The sequence below is a fragment of the Patagioenas fasciata genome, chromosome 1 (assembly GCF_037038585.1).
Source record: "Patagioenas fasciata isolate bPatFas1 chromosome 1, bPatFas1.hap1, whole genome shotgun sequence".
Classification (NCBI taxonomy): Eukaryota; Metazoa; Chordata; class Aves; order Columbiformes; family Columbidae; genus Patagioenas; species Patagioenas fasciata.
In genome coordinates this window covers 168,259,380-168,285,026 of record NC_092520.1, presented here as the reverse complement: position 1 = coordinate 168,285,026, position 25,647 = coordinate 168,259,380, and the positions used below count along the sequence as shown (strand labels likewise).

At 36.2% G+C, this 25,647-nt stretch overlaps 1 protein-coding gene across 1 annotated transcript in view; it reads left to right on the top strand.

Moving 5' to 3' along the window:
- Positions 1-25,647, top strand: part of DCN (decorin) — a 40,091-nt gene that overhangs the window by 10,314 nt on the left and 4,130 nt on the right. Inside the window, exons 3-6 of the mRNA XM_065842447.2 lie at positions 10,905-11,017; positions 21,392-21,605; positions 21,794-21,907; positions 23,143-23,236. Of these exons, the coding sequence (XP_065698519.1) occupies positions 10,905-11,017; positions 21,392-21,605; positions 21,794-21,907; positions 23,143-23,236 (535 nt within the window). The remainder of the gene's footprint in view (positions 1-10,904; positions 11,018-21,391; positions 21,606-21,793; positions 21,908-23,142; positions 23,237-25,647) is intronic.

Below are 25,647 nucleotides of genomic sequence, written 5' to 3'. Positions count from 1 at the left end.
CCTAGTGGCAGGAAAGGAAATCCTGGCTGCCAAATCTGATACAAGAAATGACTGTTTCCTGTGTTGCACTGTAACAAGGTTTAATTTCTAAAATTTCCCAATGCACAACGAAATAGGTAATATGTAGCTAGTAAAATGTGAGTTAGTTATTATGAGCCATGGAAAGTGATTGCAGTGCTTAAAACATACTAAATCACTGCTGACACCTACTAGTGTTATAAACATCTATAGTATGTGTATTATGTTCTTAACACTTTTATAGAGTGTATTATTTGGTAAGACATATAACTATTTAAAAGTATCCGTGTTTTCACAACATAAAGTCTGTGCTATTCAACAGTGAAAGGTTTGCAGCCAAGCCTTAGAAAGAGCTGAAGAGTCCAAAGGCTCCTTCCCAATGGTCACTGAGAACCCTCTGCCAACAGGGAGGAGATCTAGAAATTTGGGTCCTATGTGAAGCCACAACAATGAACTGCCAATACTAGCCTTCAGCTACTCAGGAAAACTGTGCTTAGAGAGTCCAGTTGCCATGGTATTTAGAAAAGATTCTAGCTTTAAACAAATTCTCAAAATATGTCTCTCTAACACAGATTTGACAGTGTCCCCTCCTTGTCAACTCTAGACTCACTGGTCTGCATTTTAATTTATACATGCCCTGGACCTGATTAAAAGGAAGTGGTACAAAAGAAGATAATCAGGTCACAGGAAAAAAAAAACAGTATTTTTCTGGGTAAAATTTTATCTTTTCCTTCAAAATACATTGAAATTTTTTAGCTTCTTTCTCCTGTCTTACATGCTTTCCTTGACAAACAATATTGACAAATACTAGAATACTTGGTCTCTTTGGCTGTATTATATTTAAGGGGTCATTCATGCAGAGCATTGTTGTCCTACTATGTCGCCTATGAAAGTAAAATAAATAAATGAAATAGAACTTGCTTATTGACTTCTCTGCAAGTTAAGAGATGGAAATTATGAACATAGACACAAAGGGATCTTACGACCAAGGACTGTGCCTGCAGAGGTTTTTTTTTGGGAGTTGGGGATGGCTGAGTTGTAGTTTTCAACTTATGGGACCAATTATGGGACTTGAGCAGCTTTGTTGTTAGAAGGGTTACATTTGCTATATAGGCAACTCTACTGAAAACTTCTTAGGCAGTCAATAGGGAATGAAAAAGATGAAAAGCAGTACTTAAAGAATTTTTGTGCTCTCTGCGTGCATGCTCTCAAGTGAGAGGGCACCCAGGACAATATCCCATACCACATTTGTGTTTGTTTCCTGGAATTTATTTGGAGAGTTTTGAGTTGCTACAAAAGTCTGTTAAGGAGAAAATGCCTTCAGTTTTGATTTCAATAAGAAAAGGAATGCAATAAATACTCATATTTTAAAAAGTAGTGAAAACAAGAAACCTTTTCTGCAGCCGAATTTTGTGGCAACTTTAGGGATTTAAAGGCAAAAGAACAAAATGACAGGTTATTTATAGAAATGTTAAAGCATTTAAAACTTGCAAGTGTAAATGAGGCTACAGTCTGGTACTAAAATACATCATCACCATAAAATAAATGTGCAATAGGTTGTCCCAGAACCAATTTCTGCCTGCACCTCCTGGACCATGTAAAGTGTGAAAGTCTAGGATGACCTCAGTTTGCATTCTGGAGTGCAATTTCTCCCTTCCACTGCTCCAGTGTGGGCCTCAGAAACTAAACAGGCTCACGATGAATTTATTTTTTAGGGTGACATGGAAGAAGAGTGTTTGTAGTGGTGCAATAGCCAAACTTTTTGCTGAATATCTCTACCTAAGAGGTGTAGGAGCAAAGACACAAATGAGTTAGTCAAACAGCACTATAAAACTATGTTATCATTCAGCTCTGATGTAATTTCTTTCCATAAGTTCAATTAGAAATTCAGTTTTGATTTCCACACCTTCAAACTGGGATTCTGCACCACTGGGAAGTAAGAATGGAAATGGAAAGGCAAAAGGTGCTAATAAATTTTGTATAGTAGCAGCAGCCCAGAAAGCAACAACAAGAAAGGCAGATACTAGATAATGAGCAGATTCTAGGATATAAATGAGAAAGGAGAAAGTCAATGGAAGAAGACCAGGATAGACACAATAGGAATGCTTTGAAGAAAATAAGGGACAGTACGAACATAGAAAGGAAAATCTTGCTTTTTCAAGGGAAGTGATAACAGAAATGTTTAGAAAAGGAGATGTACAGAAAGTTTCAGATACAGGAAGAACTTAAAATTATAACTGAATGGAAATCTTACTATTTTCAGGGTTAGGGGGCAAAATTTATTTATTGTCTTGCTCCATGGCAGAGAGTTTACATCCTCTGGACTGTAGAAGATGATTTTTACAGTGATAGCCGAGCTGGGGAAGATCTATCACTAGATAACTAACAAAGTAAAAGAGTTAAATGCCAAAAATATCTAAGAGTTACAAGGATATATCCAACAGCATCTAGTAGAAAGAGGGAACTAGCAGGTCTGCAGACTCCCTGATTGAGTCAGAAAATTCTCTCTCAACATTTATTTAAATGTTATTCACTGTGTCCAGACAGAGTCAGAGTGTCTCCTTCCATTGTTTTCATGTGTGGAATTAGGTTGAAAACAACCCTACAACATTTATGAAAAATGGCCATGTTATGTTTGGAAGTACCCAAAATAACCAGGAACATATCTCTGCCCCCAGGTCATAATAAAACTAGGGTTGTGCAATGACCATGTGGTCAGAACAGGAAGGGGTAAGTTTACTTGAAACCTGAGAAGATATCTCCCCCCCACCCCCTGCCCCAAATAACTCTTTATGGCTGTTCCGTTATGGAAGTGCTAATTCTGGTAAATCCCAAAGTACAGATTGAGGGAGCTAGCCTTAAATTGGTGTCTGTTACCTGCTCCTCAAAACTGCAAATTGGGCAAACATCAAATTATGTTACTCAAAAGGGTAATTAAAAATTTAATTTGTTAAATAATGCTCACTTTTCTGAGTCATTGAAAGGCTCTCTTCTGACTACTGTAAATACTCATAAGAAATAGATGGTTCACCTTAATGCATGAGTACTCATAACTAGTACATCTGCATTGCATCCACTTTGACTAAAGCCATTATGCACATGGTGCTGGCAGATTGCATGAATCACACAGGACAGTTGCTGTTCTCTGATGGGATGTTTTATGTCTGTAACCATGACAGTGGGAAATGTAAAGCTGGCAATTCTAGGAGTTCAGAGAACTCATGTTTGATTTTTTTTTACTTAATGTCTTAGTCCCTGAAGTCTCATGATTATTTGAGAATATTCTTCTGCTTTTTGAAAATATTTCTGTGCTTACTGAGAACACATATACCTTCCAGACCTTTGAAATTAAAAGTCAGTTAGAAAGAACACAGAAAAGGAAGTCGCTTGATTTTTAATTTCAATAATATATCATTACTCTTAGGTATTACCTATTGGAGCCAGGAGGCTGAATCTATCTGTACCCAAAATGTGATTAGCATTGAAAAATAATTTATAACATCTGTAGCATTCAACATCGGTTATACTTTGAAATGTGTGTTCACGACACAGTGTGGGTGGAAATGGAAAAGAACAGTGACAGCAATGCACTAATTTGTAAACCTTTGCTAGGACCTTCATAAATCGTAGTACTATGATAATGGAAATTATGCATTTGATCATAATGTGTGAATTTGTTTCTGTTTTTCTGTGTTCTTCACTCTGTTCTGGGAAGCAATGTCGTAAATATTTGGAAAAAAACCCAGTGTAGTAACATGTCAGTATGTCTGACTTCGTGAGATGCCACCTCAGCAGGGGATGGAGTTCAGTTTCCTGTTCTTTCCTATGAGAAGGGTCAGAGTTATACAAAAATAATAATGTGTGATAAAAATAAGTCCAAAAAGGATCTTAATGCAACATGACTCTTACAGACTGTTGAGCAGAAAACAAGTCTGAAGAATGGCTGAGAATAACCTTTAAAAATGTATTTTAGTAGTCTTATACATTCCAATGGACACTTTTTTTTATATATCTTAGAAAAATAACTTGAGATAAATAGTTTTCTAATTTTTCAGGCTTTCTCAATTTTTTCTTTTTAATTATTACTGCTGATTTCCTAGCAAGTGAGGAGCAGGTGAAGAACAAACTTTTACTTCACAAGTGGGAGAAAGAGGCTGTAGATACTTCTCTTTAACGAAAGACAATTATTTATTATTTTATGGATGTAGGATGCAAATAATGAAATTACTCCTATTTGCAAATCCTGCACAATAGAGAACAACTTTGCAGTAAACACTGAAGAACACAGCCTGGGAAAGCATCAGTGAACTTTTCTAAGTGAAAACACTCAAGGCTGCCTCAAGCAACTTGCCATCCTTCCAGAAAGCACTCCTTGAGTCCTGTTATTTTCCATGACTAAGTACTCTGACCCCGTAAGCTTACCATTCGCCTCATTTGCTTCAGTGTCCACTCAGGGATTACTAAGGGCATTCACCCCCTGGGAGGGTTGCTGCCTGTCAGTGGGATATGGCGGAGCTGGACCTGGAGCAGGGGAGAGCAAGCAGCTGCTGGAGAGGCTGCCTCCGCTGGGAGAGCAGCCGCTGATGATCACAGTTGGGAATTACATGTAGTTCAGCCCAAATTCCTCAGCTGGCAGCAGCTGTTTGTGGAAACTCGAGGAGTCTTGAAAAGACCCCCATTTTATGGCCCCTGTGATAATAATCGTGAGTGTTGCAATGTAATAACACGTGTAGCTGAGCTACAGCGTTCCGATGTCTCTCTCTCTGCCTTTGGCCCCTTTCCTCCAGCTGGGGAAGGGAAGGTTTATTCAGAGGAATAAGCCCCATCCCTGCTTCTTGTAAAATGGATAGGTGGAGGAAAAAAAAACCAAAATACCCTAAACAAACAAGCAAAAAAATCAAACCACAAGCTCTGTTCCATTGTAAACATTATTTATAATTGGCACTGTTTGCATATTTGTTATTTTTATTATGTGGTCTCAGTGTTGCAAGGATGAGATTCTCAGGGAAGTGTCCTCATCTCTGGGCTACAAACTGAGACTTCCATTTGCTTAGTCTCCCTCGCTGGCCCCATAAATCTCACATTCCTTTTCTGCATAGTCGTATGGCTTCAGCAGAAACATGACTCTATGCCAAGTTGCAGACTAACTTGTGTCTCTCACTTCTGAGAAACTGGAGCAGGAGACTAAAACCCCTTCATAGCGAGGAGGGTTCAAAAGCCACCCTTCTCCTTTTGTGAGTTAAACAACTCCACAGCAGCTTGATCACAGCTCCAGTAGCTGAGCAGGTTACTCCTTCAGCTGTAAAAGTAATAAAGCCTGTCTTGTATACCAAATACCCTAATGTCCCTTAGTCCTCATGCTCCTCCCAAATCCTTTCTACATCTCCTACACCTGTTTGGCTGGCTAAATGGCAGCATGTGCTGGTTGGGCTGGTGCCGTGCTGTAGAGGAGATGGCTAGCCACTGATTGCTGCTCCCTCAGGGACTGGAAAAGGGCTGAATTATACCAACCTTGGCTCTTCTCTGCCTAATTTCTGGTCTCATAAAATCTCCAGACCCATCAGCATTCTGTCCTCTCCAGGAGGTACGGCAATCACAGCTTAACAGTCAGACACTGCAATTATGAGGAAAAAACATAGATAGGATCCCATAGAGACAAGCATGATTTCTGCAAAGTTACCACTTCCTTCATCCCTCCACTAAGGACGGATTCCTGGTCCTGTTAACCTCTCCCCACCAAACATCTTCTAGGTGATCAAAGATGAACCTTTCAGAGTTTCCAAAAGTGACTGTAGGCCCTTGATGTCCGCATGAAATAAATCTGTTGATGATCCAGCTCTGCTGGATTTTAATACATTTTGATTGTGTTTGTTATTGTAAAAATCTGTGGTGTAGTGACTTGTATAGGAAAAAGTTAGGAAAACTTCTGCCAGGGATAATAAAAGTTCAGCTGATCCTGACTAACAAAAGGAAATATTTCAAACTTACTTACACACTTTTGTTTTTCCTATTTTGTAGTTCTATGGCATGTTTTGTTCCTTTTGTGTTTTCGTATGCATGCATTTTTACACACATGCATGCACACTGGTGGGAATAGTTGAGTGCTACAGGTTGATAATGTAGAACAGAAGAAAATTTCTACTTAGAGAAATCTGCAAAGAATAATACAGATCTGACCTGTGCAGCAGGCACTGATGGCTATTCAGCTTTTATAAGAAAGTCATGATTTCTCCCAAAGAAATATTTTAGTGCAAATCAAAATGGTTTTTATGACTAAGGATACATGAACTGGTTTAATAAATCCCTTCTATTTCCAGAATCTTTAGGCTCTTAATTTCAGTGTAAACAAAGATTTTGGAAGGGTGAAAATATACTATTTCTACTTCAGTAGAATTTTTAAAAATGTATTTACCAACTTAAATAACAACTGCCTTAATTTTATTTGACCAAAATAAAGATGTGTATTTTCAATTTAACACACAATGGGAAAGGCAGAAGAATCTAAATCTTTAATTGGTTATAAGTTAATTTTAGCAATGAGAGGCCTGAAATATTTCCAGGAAACCGAATACCAAACTCTGTAGCACTGACTATTCACATAAAAAGTCAGACTGTTTTGAGAGATTTTCATATAGCTTTTTAAGAGGCAAGCTTTAAGGTATAAAAAAATATCGCAACCAAGAGCTGGAAAACTTGTGTAAACTGTTCTTAAAATGATTGAGAGGTGACTCAGTTAACATTTTCCAACATTAGTTTCCCTTTCAGTTGGTGTTATATGAACTTCACCAAAAGACATCTTTAGGTGGACATGCAGTCATACTGTACAACATGGCTTCAGAACTATGTGGGCATCACTTGAGTTTCTCAGAAATGAGTGGTAAGGGTAGCCCACAGTTCCCCTCTGAACTTCTTGGTCTCCCAGACAGAGAAATTAAAAAATCCTCCCGGGAAATGGTAATTCTATCGCAAGTCATTTCAGCTTCTAATGAGATTACAATTTTCTTGATTCAGTTCAAATTCTGTCATGCTGTCATGTTAGTTCAGGCTCCTCCATTCAACTGAACTGGCTGTCTATTGACCTGTCCTGACCACAAAGGTTTACAAGTTTGCTCTGCAGGCAGGGAATCTCCAGCACAGGGACTAGTTTGCGCTACACCAATGCTCCTCCTACATGTATCTATCTGGGAATACATCTACCTATATAGAGACCTCGACCTGCAAGCTGAAGCACAGCTCTTGAAGCAAATGTAGATGTGACAAGTGGTGAAACACTTGGATCCAGTCCACACTTCAAGTTCAGTTTAGTCCTGAATTATTTAGCTGCTGATTTTACAAGGCAGTATCCAGATCCACCCATTCATAAAATCTTCCTCCACTGGAGAGCTCCAGTTGATGCAGTTGATATAGCTTTCAGCTAGAGGATGTACAAAACTGCTTAATGATAATGCAATGTCTCTCCAGCATCAGGGGTGCATCCTGTACTCCTCTATGCTTTGTTCCTCAAAACTCAGACGAGACAAGAAAAAAAACATATGTAATTTCTACAGTTGCTTTCTGAAAGTTTTGGGTTTGTTGTTTCCTGTTTGTTTGTTTGTTTGTTTTTGTGTTTTTTGTTTTGTTTGGTTTGGTTTTGTTTTTTGTTTTGTTTTGGGTTTTTTGTGTTTTTTTTTCTTGTTTGTTTTTTGTTTTGTTTTTTGTGGTTTTTTTTTGTTTGTTTTTTGGTTTTTTTTTTAACAAGCTTCAGGAAATGCATAACAGAAAATACATGGGATAGGAAAGAAAATAAGTTGAAAACTTCAAGGGATGGCAATTATATTCTTTGCAAAGCTAATTATTGTATTGTACATCCTTCCAGTTTCTAGTACAACACAGGAAAGTTTTATAAATCAGTTATCACAAATGGATATCAGATTATAAATTTGTCTTATTGTTAAAATATAGAACCTTTAAATTTTAAAATAATTGCTCTGATAAATTGTCAGTTCTATCTTATTCAGGGACAGCACTTGAACTTTTAGAAGCTGACGTGTAGCTTGTAAAGTACATTTGGAAATTTAGTTTGAAGTTTAGTCACTGGCAAATTATCCCTTCTGTGGCAATCAAACTGTTCTTACAAAGTATGATCCAAGGGCATCACATAAAGGACATCTGTATAGCTCTCATGTGCCCTAGTTTCTGCAATAAGCACTTATTTACAGTCTACTAATATAAATGTACTGACAACCAGAGCAGAGTAATATTACTTTAAATACAAATAATTAAGCCTTTTTTTGTGTGTGTGTTTGTATGTGAAAAATGCTATAAAAGCTGCTAGACTGTAATAACTTCTTATAACAAAATTCAGATCTTGAAAAAGAAGTGCTTTTGGGAAAGAATTTTTAGCTGCTGACATCATTCCTGTCCACTGAGGGTAGAAACTGTCCAAAGACAACCAGCATACAAATTATATGGTATCACATTTTTATATATTTGGAACCCTAGTCCTACATTTCTTAAAGTAATGAGGGTTTTGCAACTACGTTCAGTAAAAATGAAGTCCAAGCCTGAATGAGGAAAAGTTATTTTAGTAATATGAAGAATATTAATTTATATCATATTCATGCACCAAATATCAGTAAGGTAAACAGGATGAGATGTGAGCTTTGCCTTTTTCACTTTTATCAATTCATCCCAGGTTACGCTTTTAAAAATTTTTGGATGCTGATGTGATTTAAACTCAGCCAGGTTAATCTTTATTGTACTACGGTTTAAAAAATATTAGATCCAAATATTTCAATATTTTTTTAGTTAATGTTAGAGAACTTATGAATGGGAAAATAAATTTGAAAGAGTGGCAAGGATGGGCTTTTTTAAAATTCAGGAACCAAACTTTTATAATCTTGGGACATGAGAATATGCTCCATACAGACTAGTATTTTCAATTTAAGATTAAAAGGAGCAAACACTTTTCAAAAGTTTAGGTCTCCTGCACCCATATATAGATGATAACTAAAAACCCAACAATTCTTCTTTCCAGAATTAGCTAAGCACTGAACAGTGGTAACAGATACCAGTGGTTTCTGTGAGATGCTCAACATTTCAGAAGATTCAAAACAGTCACCTAAAGATGAATTGGAGGCCTCATTTTCATGCAGATATTTTTTAGGAATATGGCCAAATCTATAATGAATTCTTAGTGCCTCACTAATTGTAGTAAAAAGCTCCTGTACACATCACTGTGGCCTCTCTAGAGTTTATGGTAAAGTTTTAAAGTAACAACTATAGAATAATGCTCTTTAAGTAGGTTAAAAGTGCTAAATACAGTACTAAACATATACTTCTTTTCATGGTTTGCCATAATCCTTCCAAATAAGAGTCAACCATACCTATGTCACCCTACTTGCATATATATATATGTATGTATTCTGAAAAGGATGGAAAGAGATGGGTTTTTGCTTAGCATTGGGTTTTGACAAAGAAACCTGCATTCCAGTTGTGAAAACACTTAAATTTGTGATGAACATAAAACATCACAGAATCACAGAATTATTGAGTTTGGAAGTCACCTCTTGAGACTGTCTAGTTCACCTCCCTGCTAAAGAAAGATCAGTGAGATCAGGTTGCTTAGGGTTGTGTCCAGTCAACGTTTGAGTATCTCCGAGGACAGAGACTCCACAACCTTTGTGGGCAAGGCATATCTTATTTCTGGACAGGCATATCACACTGTGTTTGCAATGTCATCCTTAAGATTAAAAGATATAGGTTTAAAAAATAATACAAATAGGTATATTAGGTGCTTATCTTTAATTTGAGAACATCATCCAGTCCATCATCATACTGGGAAGACACTGGTGATACTTGCAGAGAGGTCTTTCCCAGAAAAGTTCAAACATAGCTTCAGAAAAAATTGTTAAAACTTTACTGGTAAAAAGACACTTTATCTAGAGAGGTCCACTTCTGATAGATACCAATATAGAGACTTTAGTAGTGTCTATACGTTTTTCCTACCAACCATTTGTTTAGGATTTCACATTCTGTTAAAAAAAAAGAAAAAAAAAAAGAAAAAAAAAAGACGACAAAGACAACTAGTTAGGAAAGAACATTTTAATTTTGTGGTAAATCAGAATGACTATAAAAGATTTGCTCTATTCCAAGTCACAGCATGAAAGGAAAGCTGGGTAAGGCAAGTGTTATTTAACACTAAATAATTTCATTTCCATGACTTCATCGGACTTACATATCAGCCATTCAGAAAATAGTCCCAAAGAGAGTCTTTAATTTAAGCTGTCTGATGTTTTTTTGGCAGTTGAAGTGAAACCAAGAGATTTGTTCTCCAGAAAGTTTGGACGTCGTTTCAGATGAAAGAAAAGAGGGGAGGTGGATTAGTCTTTTTTTAAGGTGGACTTTACTGTAGGTTAGTCAGCTACTGTCAAACGAAGTAATTTTTTCTGGAAATGATTAGAATTAAGCATTGCACTTCTTTCAAAAAAACCAACTACCTTTTAAATAACAGGAAATGTTCTCTGTCCACAAAAGCTAACACACAGTGAAATGAATAAATACCATACCTCTTTCTGAAAGCAATTTTTATTCTCACAATTCAGTGGAATTAAACGTGTTAGAAGTAATTTTCCCAAGCTCAATCTTTTGCTTCAAGCTATAACTCAGACATATTCTCAGAAAAGGGCAGAATGAAAATAGGAATAAATAAATTTTGATTTGACATAGCAAAATAGAACTCCCTTTGACTGGCTGGAGACAGAAATAAGATAAGTCTTCATAAGCTTCTTCAGGAAATTAATTTTAGAAATGGTATTTACTGAAAGGTAAATGCTGCTAAGAGAAGTAGTGAGCCTCATTTAAAGTTTCTTTCCAAGTCAATTGTTTATTCTTTTTACTGTCCCTAGGTCTGGAAAAAGTGCCAAGAGACCTTCCCCCTGACACAACTTTGCTGGACTTACAGAACAACAAAATCACTGAAATTAAAGATGGAGATTTCAAGAACTTGAAGAATCTTCATGTAAGTGTATAAATGAACTAGTGCTTGCCAGAAAAAAAAATGGAGAGAAAACGTGGTTTTGGCCTGGTACTCAGGTTTTTAAGGAAAACTGATTAAATACTCCGTGATCAGCCCAGCCTATTTATTTCCTTTCCCATTCCTCTCCTCTCTTTTCTTGTACTGCAGAAGTTTCTTGTCTCTTTTCAGCTCTTCATACCTGTCTCCTGTCATTCAGTCTCCTGATCTCAGTCATAACTTCTCTCACCTATTTATTTATGTTTTCAGTCCCTTTGGCATAGTAGCTTTCTATCTAAGAAGCAGATCTATCTCAAACCTGTCACCTCACTCTACTTATTACTGTATTCCTTCCCCTCCCACCTCTGAGCTCATGGAGATTTTTATATACCATGGTTGTCAGCAGTTTTTCTGTAATAATTTTAGTTCAAGTATCGTTTCAAATAATCCTTCCCCCTACACTACAATGAAATTGTGTTTTTGCAATAACCTTCTCGTAGCAAAACTCCATGTTCACCCTCCTTTACCTGCCAGTTTCTTTCTACACCACTGTCTATTTTCCTTTTTTACTGAAATATTTTCCTTCCCTGGTTTCTGTGACTGCCCTTCTTTTCCAGTTCACCTCTTCTTTTCCAACTTTCCATCAGACAACTACCTTCCTCTGTTTCCAAAATTTTGTTTCTCTGTCTGTGGTCCTCCTCCCTTGTTTCTGTACTTTTTATCAACATCTTAAAATCCATACCTCATAGTCTTGCCTGAATTTTATTGATATATATCATTCTTTCCAGATCAGAAAAAAAGGCTATTACTTCTCTTCCTTTGAAAGTAATATGCCAACACAGACATATTTCTGAAAATATTTTTATAGCCTTTCACCAACCCAATTTATTCTGTGTATTATTCCATTTGATCCTTTTTAATTGTAACCAATATAAACTACTTTGCTTTCCTGGCTCTTCACAGCCTTATTATTCTATTCTATTCTATTCTATTCTATTCTATTCTATTCTATTCTATTCTATTCTATTCTAGTCTAGTCTAGTCTAGTCTAGTCTAGTCTAGTCTAGTCTAGTCTAGTCTAGTCTAGTTCTATTCTATTGTTTTCATTCACAACTAAGAAGCCAACTCGTACTTTTTTATCCATTCGTGATGGAAATGCCATCACCCCAACAGGCACTGTTTCCATCAAGAATCTGCATTCAGCCACTCATACTTGGAAAAAAAAAATCCTACAGAGATTTATCTCCTTGATTACTTCCAAATTCCCTCTTAATTTTTTTGTTTTAATGCAACATCAAGAAGAAAAGTTTTAAAAAGTTTATAGGAGTAGACACAATGCCAGTCTGTCCATAGTGGAGGGAGCTGCATGAGTAAATCATAATGAGGTTCATGTCATCTAATTTTAGCATAGCTGTCTATACTTGATCTAGTTACATAGATAATCTCTACAGTCAACAAAGTAGGTGTTTCTACATCACATTTCATCTGACTTGGTTTTAGAATTAGATCAATTGTGCCCTATAATTTATTTTTAATTCCTCTGTGTGGCTACCAAAAATATTTGATACCCAAATTCCAGTCCACTTGTTTTGATTTTCTTCTACCTTGGAGAGAAGTCCCATGTTTTCAATGAAGATCATCTGTAAGGTGCTAAAAAAGAGAAAAATCTTGTTAGTAAAATTCATCTTCTTCATGACACTGCATGAAATGGGTCAGAACATAGCACTTCAGATTATAATTGCTGGCCCCAGTGACTTCTACTTACTTGACCCTCAGCTCAGGTCTCTGTTATACATCCTGCTGTGAGGTAAGCTGTTGTGAACTATGACGTATCATTGAGGTTAACTCTATGTTTTGTTGTGGGTTTTTTTTTTTCTTTATTTTATTAGAGCAGATATAATTTATAAGTAAATTAAATAGGCAACTCTTCAGGGAAGAGTTTGTTTGTTTTTCTTAGTCTTAAAAGTACCAAGTACTTGCTTAAGGACAAGTGGAAATCATACAGAAGAGAGACACCAGTAACATAAGTTATAACAAATGACCTTCAAAACAATGCAGTTTTCTTGGATTTACTCAAGAACAAAGAATTATCTTCTCCTCTTCTCCCCAAAATAATAATTTAGTCATGCAGTACATTTATGTAACTAGGCATCATCTTCACTCTCAGCAGGCATCATTCTTCTTCTTGTGTAATATCTGGGAATGACTCCCGTTCCCCACCTTGCAATTAAATATTCTTCAGAGTCAGAGCGAAAGTGGAATATTTCTTCAGATACATATAACTCAAAACCTTTGTTGTTCACAGAGGTCCATTGACACTTTTTTAAAAGAGATATATGTATGTGATAAATATGTAATCATGTGTATGCTTTTTAATAATATTCTTGGACAAACACGGCTTGTGTTAGCATTACACTTGGCAATGTGATGTTCAGAAGTTTCTATATTTCTTAGACTTTACTAAACCTTCTTATACTCTACTAAAAAAAAAGGAAGATTTACATAAATTACCAGTATTATCGTTCCAAAATCTAAAATGACCAGCAAATGCAGTTTATCTCTTGCATGAAGTGATCACTTATAGGAAAAAAAATAATTAAATGCCAATTTTCATAGGTCTTGAAAAAAATTACCAGTATATTCAGTTTATTCCTTTTGAATATTGCTTTTAAATTCCTTCCTAATTCCCATAGACATCACCAACCACAGGTATGAAAGTTTTGGAAGAGATTTTCATGAAGAAGTTGGGCTGAACCTGTAGTTCAACTTGTACTGAAAAACAGGTGAAGTAAGGGGAAAAGAAAGGATCTATCTATAACCTGCTGGTGGCTTCTTTTTCAGCACAAATGTAACTGCTTATGCTCTCAGTGAAAAATAGTACCTAAAAAAAAAAATTAGCACCTACAAAAATATTCATTGTATCAGAAAATTTTCCTGAGTAGGGAAGTAGAGAAGTAGAGGAGTTTAAATTTACAGCTGTGGAAATACGGCAAGCAATTAGAAAAGGATGCTGCTAAGGGAATATTTATCTGCAAATAATAGATGTCTGCCAGAAAACCCCAGAGTCAACAGTTTTGGTGCACTGGATATTTTTATAGTTTCAAATTTATCCAGGAAAAAGTGGCTAAACTGTTAATGTTGTACTATAAAAACCCAGTGAGACTTCACACTATTTAAAAATGAAAGATAAGTTATTTTACCAGAGGACTTGGGATAGTAGGGGAAAAAATTAAGACAATCTTTTTTTTAGGGCTGAGGACTGTGTTTTCTGGTTTCAGAAAACTTTCTGATACTATGTTAAAGACCTGCTTATGATTCAGGGCTGTGGCAAAAAAGATCAGTGAGGTGCAATTGGAAAAGCCACGAAAAAAAAAATCGTCTATGAAACTGTCAGAATTTTCCAGTCAGACTGACACTTCTGGATAGAGTACAGTACTCTGACCCCATGGACACAATAAGGCATCCAAAATGCTACATGAGTAGCAGTCCTTCTCTCATGCACGGAGAAGGAGGAGTCTACAAAAACAGCACATGGAGTTGCAAGCTGTGTGGCAAAGCCAAAGCAAACCAGCATAATGCCTGGCACTTGGAAAAAAGAGGTAAAAGAAGCTACTGTGTATTAGATCACTGTAAGAACAGCAAAAAAACCCAGAATAGTGACTGCATACTTTTCCGATAGGAATTTTTCAATGGTACAGTGTTAGTACAGCAAAAGAAGACAAATGTACTACTGGCCTGAAATCAAATGGAACATTGCTTAATTTAATCTGGCAGAGCTACACAAAGCCATGGCTGTGCATACAACAGTGCTAGAGGCAGTTGTAGCCATACTGAAAGAAGAGGTCAGCATGAACAAGAGAAAAGATTTAAACTTGGAGTTAAGGTTATGACCACATCCACATTAAGGGTTTATCAACGCTAAATGTACAGGTAAATAAACCGAAATACTTTTTGTAGTAATATCAAGTAGGAAAGTAATGTATTACATTAGAAAAGTTTCATACACTTTTTTTTTTTTTAATTTTTAATTGAAAGAAAGCTCCCTATGGAAGGACAAGAGCCCAGATTAACTGTAGAAAAGTCTAAGAACATCTTCCAGGAATACAGAAAAACTCCTAACAGATCAAAACATTTTAATGAAAGAACAGTCCTCTGATGACTCATTGCAGCTTCACTTTCCTTTTCCCAGGCATAATTAAAAGAGAAGTTAAGTAAACATAATGCTCTGCAATTCACAGAATAGAGGGTCCATAGCTGCTGGCACACTGTCTGATTTTTACCTCTGAACTGAATTCCCACTATCATCAGTGGCAGACATTCTTAACAGGACTGAGAAATACTGTTTTTAAATTTTTTTGTTTCCACTTGGTAAAACTGTACATTTCTAACAAATATTCAAGAAAAAAAAAAGTTAATCTTCCTGAAATACAACACTCGCCTAGAGAGATATTTCCTCACACTCTGCTTTGCACTGTGCTTAACACCCAATGAGATTTTCCACCAAAACAAGCAAATTTAAACACATCACAATCATACAGAACATTTTTAATATGCAAAAAAGGAAAAAGATCTTTTCATGTGAGGAAAACAACAAAATACTCTAAGGTCCTCAAAATTCTGGAGAGAGTCAGCATGCTAAGCTAATTAAAAAAAAAAAAAAAAAAGCAATTTTATAGAATACAGCAAAAAAATAAACAAGTAAATTCTGCTAAAATGAAAGACCAAAATGCCTCAGTAGGGAAGGACAGGGTTGAACGATTCTCTAGAACTTCAAAGCATTCAGATTATTTTTTGTTGGAACAGGAAAATGTAGAGCCAGCTGCTCCCTGGTCATCTGTGCAGGTCACGTTACACAATACTTATCAGTGAGAGCTCAGATTCATGCCAACTAGATCTGCAGCAGGCTCCTTGGCTTTGAGAGATTATTCAACAAGGTGCTGTAGATGTGATCAAACTGTTTCCACAGTCTTCTTTCATTTATACTGACGTGCTGTTGTTTCAGTGCCTCGCCATCTCCTTCCTTCACAGTTCATTCATCTCTTTCCTCTTCTTTCTGTCATCCCTTTTTTCTTGCCTTTTATAGCTATGTCCACTCAATCCTAGGTTGGATAGGGTTACTACCAAACCCTACCAAAGGGTTTAAGTAACAACAAACACAGAATAAGTGCAACATCATGTTTTTAATATACTTTTATCCTTTTTCTCCCTTAACTGTATATCAGGGGCCCTTCAGGAGACATAACATCTGGAATTCCGTTCAGAGACCTCCTTGAATTCAGGGGCCCTTGGTTCCTTCAAGTATACCAATGTTTATGATTTTTTAAATTAATTTCAAAATTATTATTGTTTTGTAGAATTCTGTCTCCTGATATAACACAATTGGAGAAGAAAGTCAAGTTCTGTTTTACATTTTTGTTGTGGTGAGGTTTTGTGTGGGTGTTTGCCCTTTTTTTTTGTGTGTGTGTGTGTGTTTCTTCTTTTTTTTTTTTTCATAATTGTACATCTACTCCTAATAGTTTGTCAGAAAAGCTGGACTGTATGTCCAGATTGTCAGTATGACTTAACAACTAAAACAATAAAGCAAACAAAAAGGACCCAATTTATTTTTATTTGGATGCCTGACTCCTGAGCTTACAGTTCTTAAGGCACTGTTTCTAAATGCTGTTTCTAGCAGAACTGTAATAAAAACCAGGTAATAATGTAATACATAACCCAGGAAATTAAGGAAATTCCATTGAGTCAGCAGATTGACTTTTCAGTTTAAACCCTGAAGGTTGCATGCATCATTAAAGATTTGATGTTAGGTAAGAGTACCATCCCCAGCTGGCAAAACAGATGTATCACTGTGTATTACATCTCAACAATTTGCTTATCATTTTACAGTTCACTTCTGATTTTGGCAATGCTCTCACTTCAACCTATTTTAAACTAAGAAGAATAGAAATGGGGATGAAACCCCCTTAGAATAATCCCCTGAGATTCCCACATAATGAAATTACACCAAAAAATAAAATCCCCTGCTCTCCACCCCCAGGAAGGGCAAAAATTTTAAGTTTTGGTAACCCCAAGAAGAACAACCCTATGCTAGTTCTTACATGATTGCCACACACTCCCTCTGCAGTTTGTCAGGGTGTATTTTGACAAAAGGCTGCTAACAAGTGTCCTAAAATTTTCCTGAATCTTCCTTTTTGTTTTGGGAATAAATATTTGAGGTAGAAACCGTGTCAGAGGGAGCTAAAAGGCCAGACTCCCACTGGCTTCATCTTAGCCAGCATCTATTCTTGTCATACAGTGATTCTTTTTTTATTTTACCTTACTACACTAATAACAGAGGTGTTTCAGTAAAAAATAAGTCATTTTTGTACCAAAGCCTGGATTTTTTTTCTTCTCTGAGCACCGCTTGAACTGCTGGTCATGATAAGGTGGTCCATGAGTATTACCACTGTGCCACACTATAACACAGTCAGTGTGCTATATATGACAAGAGAAGAAAGGCTTTATCTCAGGAAAATGAGGATGGAAGCTAATTTTTCTTTTATCCACAGGAAATTGCTATGAACCCTGTAAACCTAAGTGATGACTTTAATACCTCATGTATTTATATTCCTTTCCTTTCCTTTCCTTTCCTTTCCTTTCCTTTCCTTTCCTTTCCTTTCCTTTCCTTTCCTTTCCTTTCCTTTCCTTTCCTTTCCTTTCCTTTCCTTTCCTTTCCTTTCCTTTCCTTTCCTTTCCTTTCCTTTCCTTTCCTTTCCTTTCCTTTCCTTTCCTTCCCTTTCCCTTTCCTTTCCTTCCCCTTCCCCTTCCCCTTCCCCTTCCCCTTCCCCTTCCCCTTCCCCTTCCCCTTCCCCTCCCCCTCCCCCTCCCCCTCCCCCTCCCCCTCCCCCTCCCCCTCCCCCTCCCTCTCCTCTTTCCTCTTTCCTCTTTCCTCTTTCCTCTTTCCTCTTTCCTTTCTTTCTCCTTTCCTCTTTCCTCTTTCCTTTCTTTCTCCTTTCCCCTTTCTTCTCTTTCCTTTCCTCTTTCTTCTCTTTCCACTTTTTTTACCTATGGCAAATATCTTAGCATCTGTATCAAATTATGCTGAAACATGTGCATTTGTGTGCTCAGCCTGCTCAGCCTTGTGTATTTGGAATTGATGATATGCTTTTGTTTGTTTGATTTGGTTTGTTTTGTTTTGGTTTTTGTTTGAGTGTGGGGGGCACATCTGTTTTAAAATCTTTTTCTCCACCAAAAACTGAAGTATGGAAGAAAGATTTTTGAACAAAAGTATCAATTTCTATGGCTCTGTTCTAGGCTGTCATGTTTCTTCAATATGCCAAATAATTTCACACTAGCAACATTACAAGTGTTATCTGTGGGGCTTCAACACTTTCAGCTTGACCCTTATTTTTCCCAGTACAAAATTTTTATACATACAAGGTGAATATAATGCCCCATCACACCATGTGGGCTTTATTCAGGATACTTAGTCCATGTGGCATGCTTTTGCCTGACATCCCTTCCTCAACTGCACTGCCTGCAGATGTTTTCCCTAGGTTTTTCTCCTCTAGTTCCTGTTTGCACTGACTCTAAATTCCCTTGAGTATTTTATTTTGTTTTGTTTTAACTTTTGTTACATGCAAACCATACGGGGCACATTCTGAGGAAAGTAAACAGCAGTGCTCCACGGCTAATAACCTTGTTCTTTAAGCCTTGTGTATAATAGAGTTATTGTGAAGTGGGGAAGGAACTCAGGGGTATGGCTTGCCAGGTGCTGTGCTGGTGTGTTATCCTCATCATTTGCTGTTGCTCTGGGAGACAGTAAAACTTCTCTTGCAGATTCTGATGTGTGGGTTTATTTTTCCTTCTTTACAGCTGCACAACAGTGTGGAAAAATAACGCAGGTTTAAAATACTTGGAGCAAGGATTTGCAAAGCAGGCTGCAAGTCGGAAATGATATTCTGGTACAAAAAAAAGTGGAAAACTACAGGCTTGTGATACCTTCCCACCTTACACTACCATATATATGTTCCCACTGTGAAACCAGTATTTTTAAACATACCTTTGATAGATAACATAATTTCTAAGTGAGAGACTTTCTGAATGTTTGAATAAAACAAATTTCTGTATGTTTCCCCAAGATAACATGATCATATTCAGGAGAAAGCATTGAGAAAGCATAACAGATTAATCCTACATACCTAGATAATTTCTGATTTTGTTCAGGACTACCAGTTCTGCTCTGAAGAGCTGTAACAATCCTCTTAACATCAACTACTCAGAGAATATTTACATAACAGTGCCTAGCTCAAGGTATACCTATCTATTTCCAGCAAGAAATATATCACATCAGATCATCAGCTGTGATAATCAAAGCCAAAACATTCTTTGTCAAAAAGACAACAAATTTAAAACAAATCAAATCAAAATGAAATGAAATGAATGACCAAGTAGTGCAAAAGAGGATGCAGGATCAAAATTTTAAGTACTGGTGAGTGTAAACTCACTGAATATTGACTTGGATATCTATGGGAAAAAAAAGGTAAAATATTAAAAAAGTAGTAACTAACAGTAGCATATTCAGTTATGCAGTTGTTATGATTAAAGCAATGAAAGAGATTCATCTGCATAATTCAAGATGTACTCCTCATGATAACTGGATTGTTTCCCATGTCATAATATTGGGAAGGTAGCTGTGCTACACTATGGGCAGAATCTACCTCTGTATCACAATTCTGGCAATGGTGACTCTTAGGAAACCGCACCTTGTGTGCATCCCATGTGTTCTTATGATGGTTCTTATAAGTCAGGCTCAAATAAAAGAGAATTGGGGCCATGGTTTCCACTGACCAATATATTTATTTTGGGAGAGGCTTATTGTTAGGGAAATACTCTGCTGAACTGTGAGTGACCTTTTCTACCTCCTCTTGCATATGTGTTATTGCTAGCTAGCATAGAAAATTAAAACCAGATATGCTCAGCTTTACGTGTACTCAGTGAAACCACGTACAGAACACACTGCTTGCATTGCTCAGGATGAGCTGCAAGAGGAGTCCATTAGGGAAAAAAAAGCCATCAAATACCATTTTAAACTGTCTTCTCACCTCTTTTTCAGTTTTCACGATAGAGAGGTACTGTCACAAATGCCGGTATATTTCTTGACATTCTTTTAACACTTAACCGATTGTGGAAGGAGCTGGATGCTCAAATTTCCTCCAACAAACAGACTACGCTGTAATTCTGAAAATATTAAATGTGTATTAAAATACACTGAATGTTAAATATACTATATGCAAAATAAAAAATCTGTGGTTTAATGGCAACTGTTGTATTCTGTTTCTGAAAACAGCATAGTGGAGTTAGTGAACAAAGATGTTATATAACTCTTCTGTAGTCATAAATATAAATAGATATTGATATCTATATTTACACAGCTCATTTGACCTAAACCACTGCATGGGTAGCCTGATAAGTAGATAGCAAACAGATGGAATAATACGATTCATTCTCATATGTATCATATTTTAAATCCTTTCCATTGCCTGCATTACTACTGTAGTAGTAATGGAACTTTCTTCTCCTTTCTTGTCATGATTGACTAATCAAAATGAGAGTGACCAATAATCTAAAAGTTCAGAGGAATGTAGAGACCACCTACTACAGGTAACAGAGCTTCTATGGATGCCTTTTTCTCCTGACAGTATAGAGAGGTAATTTGCTTAGAGTTACACTGAGTGGGAACTAGACTAGGCACCTACACAGTAGCTAGAATGAATTTGGTCCATGATCCCCAACTGCAGGTCTTAGAGTATGATGCCTCAGATTGCTCCCCATCCATACCAAGTTATGCATACAAAAAAAAAAACAACTTATATCTCTGCAAAAATGAAGTTATTACTTTACAGTAAGTTCAGTCTGTAAGACTAACAGCAAAGAGGTGATGATATACATATTTTTTTAAGCTAGGTTGTGCCTTCCTTGTATTGAATCATAGCATTTTCTGTTCAGGAAAAATGGTGAGGATGGTTGTGTGATGATGGGTTAGGTATAAAAGTAGAATAAACAAAACTGGGGCCGGGGGGGAAATACAGTTGGGTTTATGTGAATGATTTTTTCTTCACAACTTTCAAGTTGAAGGGTTGTACTTATTCTTGGATATAAATTATGACTGTTAACAGAAGCTGCATATATGTCAGCAATGAAATAACACTTGTATTTGTAGTGTAGGCCTTGTTTATCTTTCAGAGGTTCTTAATCTATATATTTTAGTACTGCATCACATTTTCTTCAGCTCATTAGATTGACCATCAAAAGACACTAGAAAAGAATAGTTAATTTTAATTTTTCATTCCTAAAAGAATTTCCCAATAGTCATCTGAGATCTCCTTCATTATCACTCCACAGGCATTGATCCTTGTTAACAACAAAATCAGCAAAATAAGCCCACTGGCTTTTGCTCCTCTGAAGAAACTGGAAAGACTTTACCTGTCCAAGAACAACCTGAAGGAACTCCCAGAAAACATGCCGAAGTCTCTTCAGGAGATACGAGCTCATGAGAACGAGATCACCAAGTTGAGGAAAGCTGTCTTTAATGGACTGAATCAAGTGATTGTCTTAGGTACGAGCATGAGAAATTATAACAAAATCCACTCAGTGTTTTTTCAAGATGTTGTTTTTAGTTCAATCAGTGATTTTACGTAGAAAGCCAAGGAATGCTCCAATAAATTGTACCTCCAAATTAGCTTTGACCTGAAGGATAAAGTTAGCTACACTGCAGCACAGCTCACGACCATGTTTTGTTGGCAGAACTAGGCACCAATCCAATCAAGAGTACAGGCATTGAAAATGGAGCTTTTCAGGGGATGAAGAGGCTCTCCTACATCCGTATCGCAGACACCAACATTACTAGCATCCCAAAAGGTAAGGAATTCAATGAATATTTCAAGAGATTTGAACAGCTAAAATATAGTGACTTCTAGTCTTCTGGAAGGAAAAAAAAATATTATGGAAGACTTTTGAGGTGATCCTTAGAGTATCTATTACTTGAATACTTCATTTTTTGGTCTACTGACTTCTATTGGTTTGAAAAATCTTGGTTTTCTACTATGAGAAACTCGACAAGAGGTGCACTGTCTAGAGTAAATCATTTTGTTATTTTGCTTTTCTTCTCTCATCACTGAAAAAAGAAGTGGAAAAATGTTTTCACTCTCCAACCCTGGTTTGTGAACCTGACCAACATTATACACATGTAAACTCACATAGAATTTGTATGAAACTCATGTAGAACTAAAGTTCCACAAGCATAAAATCAGCCTGCACACGTCTGTGAGTTTGAAGCAAAAAGTACTATTTCTGTATAAAACAGAAATAGTCGCTATTTTTACAAGCACTTGATTGCAAATTGCAACAAAATAAGAACAACTTCAATATAATCCATTGAAATAAAACAAAACAAAACAAAATGGTTCCAGTCCAGAGGAAATTATATTCAATTTATTCATACTTCAGTGAACAGTTTGTTTTGAAATAGTTGAAAATTTTTTGAAAGTTAATGCTGGTTGTTATTTCTTTCTTCCCCCATTTCCTGTTTTGGATGTTCCTTTGAGGTACCTTAGATAGCTAAAATAATTGGTTCAAAATTTTTTTCCCTGATAAACAGAATTTACAAACTAGTATATGCCTTACCTGAAATAACATTAAAATTATTTTACCTCATCATTATAATCTCATTTTCTGTTGCTGTTATTTCTTCATTATCTAGGCTTCAAAGGTTTGTAGATTTACATATGTGTATAGTCTGGCTAAAATGCAGGCTTTTTCTCTTACACTATTATATATGCCCTATTTACATAATCATCAAGGGTAGGATTGATATCTGGGAAGAATTTAATGTAGCTATCTTCTAAGAATTTGCTGTTCTATAATGACCTTAGGAGCTCCATCATATTTCGTGCCAAACAAATTGTTACTAGATGTTTTCAGTTTCCCTAATTGTGAAAGTTCCTTGTTTGTTTAAATGAATTGTTCTTGGCCATGTCTAATAAAAAAATATTTTTAATTTTTTTTTTTTTTTTAACTGTCAAAGACTCTCCTCTCTGAAGAGGAATAATAACCCAGTTTTATCAACATTAATTTTATGGTGTTATCTCTTTCAGGTCTTCCTCCATCCCTTACTGAACTTCACCTTGATGGCAACAAAATCAGCAAAATTGATGCTGATGCTCTGTCTGGACTGACCAATTTGGCAAAGTAAGAATTTATTTCTTCTTTTCATATAAAAAATGAGTTAAAATTGTAACCACCAACAACACTTTCGAGCTGTTTTCGATGATTAGTGAGGTATGCCCAGGGCCATTGTTTTCTTGATTTAAAAAAAAAATAAGTTAAGGAGAGCAATTAGACATTTTATGCCATGCTCCTTTTACTTTATTTCCATCTTCGGTTTATGCAGTTTTCTTGGGAGACTGCATTGCTGATGTGATTTCCTCTGGAAACTGAGGAAAAAAGCATGTGGGAACCAAAAATTCTTGCAACAGTGTTCCCTCTGCTTCTCAAGAAAGGCAAGTCTGCAAGGAGTCCAAGAACATGACAAAAAAAAGTAATGATACACTATAAATGAAAAAAGGGTCATTTTTTCAGGGTGCTTGTACCTTCTTAATGTGTGAATATGTTGTTGAATAAGTTTCTCTAACTGCAGGAGAATTCTTGAAGAGTAGTTATAGACATACAGAATCATTTGTGAACTAGTTCACATTAGATAACATGTTAAAATCGTAACATGGGCCTTTAATACAAAGTATATTAATATTATGATACTTTCAAACTTTGTATGAAAATAGAAGGAAAATTGATCTAAAAGACTATTAATACGATTGCTGGATTTAATTACTGGATCTTCATCTTAATCGTTCTGTTTGTCATAATGAAGGAAGAAAATGGAAATAAAAGAAAGATTATTAAACAACAGTAGTTAAATTTACCACTGTTTATAGTAGCTTGGGCAGCAATTTAGTGCAATGAATATATAGTAAATTAATACATATTTTGAATCTGGCAATTCCAGGTGATAAGTCCTAGAACACCTTTCTAGAGTTTGTCAAATAAGGCACTTCAGTTCATGTTTGATGTTCACAGACTAATCCCCACTGAAAAAGAGTCTTCTCCTGGATTTTCATGAAAAAATAAAAATACCATAATTATGGGTTAGGGGATTATGAAGCCATTATTATTAATGATAGAGACTTAGTATAAAATGTAACATCCTCCAGAGAAACAATAAAGAAAACTTACAAAACTAAAAGAAAAACATAACTACTCAGGTAAAAGGTAATTTACTTTACTGGAGCGGGCGAAGTGTGTGTGTGGGTATGTCAGCTGTCCTGTAGATGACCCAGTTTTTCTGCTTTTTCACATTAATATTTAGAAAACACAATAGGTGACATCACATGGATAAAACTGTTGTGAGTCCATCTTAAAACATGAAGTTTTATGCAGCAAGTGCTGATGGACTACTAAAAATATCCAACCTTGGGCTGCTTCCATTGTGGTTGTACTGTACAGAGAAACAGGATACTCTGTTGGTGTGGAAATGTGAGAAGCAGGCACCAATTTTCAAACCGCTCTCTGGCCTGTGCTTAAGCAAACAACTTAAGCATACTCAGAAATCCTCTTTTGCAAAATTGAAAAATAAGGTAGAACACAGATTTGGTGAAAAAGGAGGGCATTGGACATTACAGAGTAGGCAGATGAAGAAAGGAAGGAGCTACAGAAGAGCTCTAACACAGCATATGGGATAAATCTAAGGGGCAGCATGCCACTTATGTCACATAAACAATGTACCAAAAATAGCTTTTATTTACACATCTAAGGCTTCAGGAACATCAATGTGGGGTCAGACCATTCTCCTCCTGGGTCATGTCAACACATGTTCAACAGTCTAATAGCTGCCTTAAATCACAGTTGGACTTTGAGAAAAAGGTAGTTCTCCTGGCTGTGTTAAGGTGTTTTGAACTGTGAGACTGGTGTAGATCTACTGCTCATTCTCTTTCGAATCATGAGTTCTAGCAGAATGCCAATATTTGTCTTTTTTGTTCGTCTGCTTTCCTTGTAAAATTGCTATTAAGTCTTCCAAAAGTCTTCATATAGTGCTACCATGGAAAACAAAACAAAACAAAACAATAACTTATTAATGTAAACCAAGAAAAGACTTCACTGGTTTCATGCAGGAATGAGCACCACAGGAGGATATACACACTACACAACTGATATTGCTAAAGTTTATATCCTACTAAAGTTTACTGAAAAGGTCTAGCTCCATACAGTGGAAGTCAGATCAAGCCCTGAATAACAATGACCTTGAGCAGCATGAAGTTCATTTAAGGGGATGCAATAAAAAAAAAAATGGGAATGGGCAAGCAGGGATGTTGGAGGCAAAAGAAGGTGAAAAAAACTTTTGAGAATTCCTTCAACTTTTAGATACGTTTTTGATTATGTTATTCAATTATTTAGAACACTAACTAGATCAGCTAAAACACTGGAAATACATTATGTATTCACTAATATAAAAGGAAATAGCATGTTGATATAGTAGGCAAGAGTGATTTTTCAAGTTCTTCCCTTTTTGTTCCCATGGGAAAAAGGAGACAAAGACCATATTATCT